We start from the raw sequence: 6,000 nt of genomic DNA, 5'->3' as shown, positions 1-6,000 counted from the left end.
CCCCTGGGCTACCATCCATCCTCACCTACAGGATCACTTCCTGACAGGGATGCTTTGCCAGAATGTTCTGGGCACGTGTGCCTGGCTGCTCGCCCTCTGCTCGGGGCGGAGGGACAGAGGGTTGCTGAGCTGTGCAGGTGACGGCCGTTCCGGGCCTGTCATTCCAGGGGACACCACAGTGGGTCCGACTTTGCCTCGGGTTCACCTTGTGTGTCTGGGTCGTCTGGGCGCCATGTTTTAGCGACGCGACCCCTGCCCCTGGCCCTGTGGAGAGAGGCCCTGTGGCCCCCCCAGCAAGAAACAGGGAGGGATGTGGATGTTTGCTTCTTGGTTAGTTTGTTAGATTTTCTGAGCATCCGGCTCCGTGCAGGCCAAGATCGGCAGGTGCGGGCAGGGTCTGACTGAGACCCTGCAGGCGGGGCCGGCATTTCTCACGGTGTCCTGAGTGACAGCCCCAGGGCCTCCTGTTCAATTCCCAGCTGAGACAAGACAGCGAGAACCGTACTTGGGGATGAGAACAAGGCTCCCTGGGCGCCTGGGGGGCTCAGTGTTGAGGCGTCTGCCTTCAGCTCAGGTCATGATCCTGGGGTCCTGAGACTGAGTCCCGCATGGGGCTCCCTGCTCAGCGGGAAGCCTGCTTCTCCCTCTGCTGCTCCCCCTGCTTGTGTTCCCTCTCTCTCTCTCATAAATAAATAAAACCTTAAAAAAAAAGCTTCCTGGGGTGTGGGCCTTGGGGCCTCTGTGTGAGCGGGCTGCTCCCAGGGCCACAGGGTGAGTGAGGCACCGGTCCCTGCCGCCGCCCTGGAGGGGCCCTGTCAGAGGTGACAGGTCGGGGTGGCTGGGGCTGAGCTGATGGGTCTTGCCCTGGCTCTGGGTCTGGCTGGGCCTCCCCAGGGGCTTCCTAGAGCAGCGCGAGGCCCTCACATGGCTCTGCCCAGAGATGAACGCAGGCATCGGGCGTCTGCCCCTCAGGAGCTGGGCCTTGGGCCTCTCGGAGCCACAGCAGGAGGCCCAATGGGACAAAGGGCCGGTGCCCTCGCGTGTGGGCACATGTGTGTGCGTGTGTGCCCATGTGCACACACATGTGTCCCCTCAACGTGCAGCGCAGGGCTCCTCCCTTCCCGACTCTGGTTCCTGGCTTTGCCCTTGTCCCCGACTCTATAGCGTCATGCCCTTCACAAATTCAGCCTAGACCTGGTTTCCATGGAGTTCTGATGAAAACTGGAATTGAGATCATGATTGTGGCATGGGGGGGGGCACCTCCTGCGCTTGGGCTCCAGCGGCAGGCCCAGGCTGACGGCCGTCTTTTTCTTCCTTCAAGTGTGTAAATTCTCTCCCAAGCTCTCCTCCTGTTGCTTAGCGATGGTCATAGGCCAGGGTGCCTCTAGGAGAACCAGGAGGGGGGACTCGTCTCCTGTGCACAGGGGCAACAGGGGTCCAAGCTCAGGAAACTTGCCGGAGGGCGTAGGGCTCTGGTCTCCTGGGACGGTGGCACGGACATGGGGTCTGGGCTGCAGACTGCCTGCCCACTGTCCCCCAACTTTCCCCTCGTTGGTTGGCCTGAACGTCTACCATTAGAGTTTCATTCCTTTGGATATTCTTGTGAGATGTCAGTGCACCCCTTGGAGCTGGCCGGTGAGGCCCTCACCCTGGGAATGAAGGCGCGTCCGGGACTCCCCTGCTGACCAGAGGCCGGAGACGCCTGCGGCGGAGCTGGAGCCTCTGGAGCCTCACGCCTGTGCCCATGGCCGCCAGAGCTGAGCAGCGAGGCCGCGTCGCGGAGCTCCCCGCGGTGAGCCAGCCAGTGAGTGACCAAAGGGGGGCGTGGGCGTGGCACTCTGCACCCAGCAGGGGAGCGAGGGAGGGACAGACGGAAGGCCACGCAGGGGGCTGGGCGAGAGAGGCTGTTGCAGCCGGTGCCCCCCCGCCCCAGGGTCCAGGAGCTTCTCTGCGTGCACACGGGCTGGGCTGGGACCTCCAAGCTGGCGCGCCGGGCGCATGGTGGTTCTGAGACCAGCCGGCCCCTCCGGTCGAGGACACGGGGGCTGCGGAGGGCCCTCCCTGGAGCCCCGCGGCCCGGGAGGATGCTGCTCGTCCTGCAGGCCGGCCCCGCGGGGATGCGCGAGTGAGAGGCAACGGCCTAGCAGGGGAGGCTGGAGAGGAGGTGGGCGGGGCCGGCTATGTCAGGGGTGGGTCCCCAGGGGATCCCCCCACCACTGAGTCCTGGGGGGAAGCTGACTTGCTTCCCTGTTTCCTGGGCTGGAGGGCTGAGTGTAGGACCCTGCATGCCCGCCAGGGGGCCTCCTCTGTGCCCGGCCCGTGGCGTGAGAAACCGGGCTCAGGGCAGGCAAGGTGCTGGGCACACAGCCGGCACGGACGCGGGTCTCCCTGACGTCAGGCCTCGAGGGGACCCCATGGTGTACGGGGTTTTCTTCTGCACACATTCCTTCCTCTCCTGCTGCTTCTCAACACTACGGTGGGGGCAGGACCAGAGCAGGGGAATCAGTCCCCAGTCTCCCCAGCCTTGGGGAGATGTGGCCAAAGCCTGTGTGGTTTTGGCCCCAGCGCCCAGGCAGGGCTGTCTGCTGTGCCCATGCGTGCCCACTGAGTAAGTGAGTGAGTGAACAGATGCCTGCAGGTCCCCCAGCCCCAACAGAAGACGCCGGCCGCGGCGGCCACCGCCTCCTTTACAGAGACACTCAGGGCTTTGTTCCTGCAGATGGCAGGGTGTGGTGGTGAGGACTGGGAGCGCGTGTGAGCGACACGAAGGGCTTTCAGCATCACTAGTGACCAGGCATGCTGGCCGCTGAGTCTGGCTGGGGGTGGGGGCTACAGCATGACGCAGCCAACCGCCGATGCCCCGGGGCTGCACGGGGCACAGACATGGGATCGTGCGGACCACAACAGTAAAATGGGCTTGGGGCCACAGCACAGACCCTGTCCCAGCTGCGTCTGGGCGGGTCTGGGCTGGCGGGAGCTCCCCATCCCACGTCAACTCTGCCCCCAGCCTGGGGAGCTATCTCTTCTGTCCATTCCGGGCGGCGTCCTCCAGGACCCACACTGTCAGCCTCGAAAGAGGGCCGAACGGCCACGTGCACTTGTTGGGGGCAGAACCGAGGCTCCGAGTAGCAGGTGTGCCCGAGGTGCCAAACACTGGGTCGGGGAGGGGGGTCTGAGGGTCTCTCAGAAGGAGTCTAGGCTCTTGCTCCAATGCCCACCGCCTGGGCCTCGCCTCAGCCTTTGCCCAACTGATGGCCGCTCGCTGCCCGCCCCTCAGGGCCCAGTGGCCCCCTCGCCCACCCGGAGCAGGCGCCTATGCGTGAGGTCCGGGCTGGCCTACTTCCCCTTGCGGATGGCCCCTGGGTTGTGCCCAAGGACCGGCGCTCAGCCGACTGCCCGGAAAGGTCCTGTGGCTTGGAGAAGGATCCTGTAGAGTTCAAGTCGGGGGTCCAGATCCAAAGCCACCATGGAGACTTACCAGCTTGCCATTTTTGGGGTGGGGGCACTCGGACCAGGCCTCTTGTGTCCTGAGTCAGGGAGGCTCACGGCCATCTGCCTAACAGTCCCCCTTCAGGGCAGTGAGAACCTACTTTAAAAAAGCCTGCATTTCATTTTCCAGACCTCTCGCTGTTCTGGGCAGCTCCTCTGGGATCTGTCTCCCCCTGGCTCAGGGGACCTTCTAGGGCAAGGCCAGGAGGCCATCCTGTCTGGAGACCAGCTCTTACAGATCAAGGAGACCCCTGCCTTCCCGGGTGCCTGGGGCTGGGGCTGCGGCCTGGGGCCTGGGGCTGTGACAAATGATGCTGGCTGCTGGCCCAGGGAGCTGCCTGGACCCACGGCCCCTCCCCCTCACCTGTGGCCTAGTCCCTACCAATGGCCTCCCTCTGGGACCTGGCCATGGCCTCTGCTCTTCAGGGAGCCTGCCCTTCCCCTCAGGAAGCTCACCCATGCAACCGGGGCACACACGGCCTGGCTTGGGATGCACGGCAGGTACCAGGAGGCAAGACTGACCTCGCCCCTGCCAAGCCAAGCAGACATCCAGGCCAGCTCCCAGTGGGCGGGCGTCTGGGTAGAGCCTGGCCGTCTTGGCAGGGAGGAGGGGGAGGCCTGGGTCTGGCCAGTGCCTGACCCACGGGACCCCTGTGCTGTCCTTCGGGGCAGACCAAAGCTTCCTAGGAATCGCCCTTGGAGAGGTGGGAGTCCGGATCCCTGCCATCCTGCGCCCTTCTCCTTGCGGAGGGCGGTGGCAGCCCCACCAGCCAGGCTCCTCCCGGCGCCCTGGCCTCTCGGGGCCGCTGCCTCCCCGCGTCTGCCCAGCCTGGCCGGTGCCTTTCATTTCTGTCCTGACACCCAGCGGTGTGGGAACAAAGGAGCCTGCCTCTCAGCCACCAGTAATTTCTTCTGATTAGAGGCCCTCTCTGGATCTGGGAGAGGAGCGATCTCTCCTGGTTTTCAAAGAGGTGTGGAGGGAGGGGTGCGGGGTGCTGATGGAGACGCTGAAAGAGATGGGGCCTCTGGGGGTGGGCGCCAGGTCCTAGGCCTCCGCTGAGCCCCATTCCAGCTCTGGGGGTGGGGGCAGGGAGCCCCGTGGCCACCCCTCCCCGGCTCTCCCGGCCCCTCCTTGGGCCCCACCCCGGCTCTAATAGAGCGTCTCCCGAGTGGCGTTGCTGGAGAAGGTGTGGTTGCTGGACACACTGTTGGTCTTCCTCGAGAAGGCCGGCCTCTTCCTCCTGCGTCCCCACAGCGGGCAGAGGCCGGCCAGTGTGGACAGAAAGGCCTGGCGGAAGCCGGCGGAGACCAGGTTGTAGAGGATGGGGTTGACGGCAGAGCCGGCGTAGAAGAGCGCGTTGGTCAGCATGTATAAGTAGTGGTAGACGTCGTAGAGGAACCTGCGGGGACGAGGGAGAGGCTCTCAGGCCTGCACGGCCTCGCAGCCGCGGACCCTCGCTGGCTTGGGACAAGAATCGTAAAAACTCCTTGTAAATGTTTTGACGTGCGGATGTTTCCTAGTAAATTTCAGGTTCTGGCTTCTCTGGAGAAGCTGGACGTTCTGCTCACATTCCTGCTGGCACCAGTCGGCTCAGCCGGGTTGTGGCAGCCCTGCTGGGCCCGTCTCCACCTCTCCCTGCATGGCACCTGGGCTGCCCTTCCTTGAGCAGAATCCTGGCACGCCTGGGCTATAGGGCGTGCTGGTCTCCAGCTTCCACCGAACAGCCAGGGCAGGAACCCCCTCCTTGCCTCCCGGGCAGCTGCATAACTTTCCCTCAGCTTGCTTGCCTCCACTCACAGGCATCTCACTCCCTCACCACTTTCCCAGCAGGCAGCCCTGAGTTTCAAGAACCCTTTACCTTGGGGCTCTGCTCCCTGCCCTTCTCCTCCTCTGCCCTCAATCTGCCCTCCCCGCCAGCTCCGCGTCACTGTAAAGAACCTGCACCCCGGGCTCTGAGCTGCACAGAGAAAAGCTCACATGGTGGGCCCAGGGCTGCCGTCTCAGAGGGGCCTGCTGGCCAGGCTAGCCTCGCCGCTGTCTGGGAGCGTGGATTTCAGGGATTCTCCGTCCTGAGAGGTGGGGCTCTCCGGGCCTAAACTGTCTGTGCCAACAGCGGGGTTGATGCTGAGCAGCTCCTCCCCGCCGGGAGTCTGGGATTTGGGCCCCCGCCAGCCAGGGGTGCCCCCATGACCGGCCCCAGCAGACGCCCTGGGTGCCGGGCCTCTGGCAAGCTTCCCGGGAGACAGCATTTCACACGGGGTCTCAGCTCGTTCCGGGGCAGATAGCCGGGAGGGGGTTCTGGACGCTGTGCCTGGTCTCCCCTCCCCTCCCCTCCGTAGGCTTTTCCTTTTATTGATTTGCCGTGTGTCTTTGGGGTACGACAGGGCACAGCAAGGGTGTGGGTCTCCCTGAGTCCAGGGAGTCCTCCTGGCAACTTTCCCAGCGTGGAGGTGGTCTAGGGCGCCCACATAGCTGTCCCCCCCCGCCCAGCAGAGCCAGCCCTTCCTGTT

General features: G+C 64.5%; 1 protein-coding gene across 1 annotated transcript in view; it reads right to left on the bottom strand.

The window, feature by feature from the left end:
- Positions 1-4,381: 4,381 nt before the first annotated feature.
- Positions 4,382-6,000, bottom strand: part of NTSR1 (neurotensin receptor 1) — a 39,351-nt gene continuing 37,732 nt past the window's right edge. Inside the window, exon 4 of the mRNA XM_004759995.3 lies at positions 4,382-4,889. Coding sequence (XP_004760052.1) covers positions 4,640-4,889 — 250 coding nt within the window. The 3' untranslated portion in view covers positions 4,382-4,639. The remainder of the gene's footprint in view (positions 4,890-6,000) is intronic.

The sequence above is a fragment of the Mustela putorius genome, unplaced genomic scaffold (assembly GCF_011764305.1).
Source record: "Mustela putorius furo isolate JIRA1106 unplaced genomic scaffold, ASM1176430v1.1 tig00003972_pilon_pilon_pilon, whole genome shotgun sequence".
Taxonomy (NCBI): Eukaryota; Metazoa; Chordata; class Mammalia; order Carnivora; family Mustelidae; genus Mustela; species Mustela putorius.
Note: the sequence above shows the minus strand (reverse complement) of the source record. Positions and strands in the feature narration are given on the sequence as shown.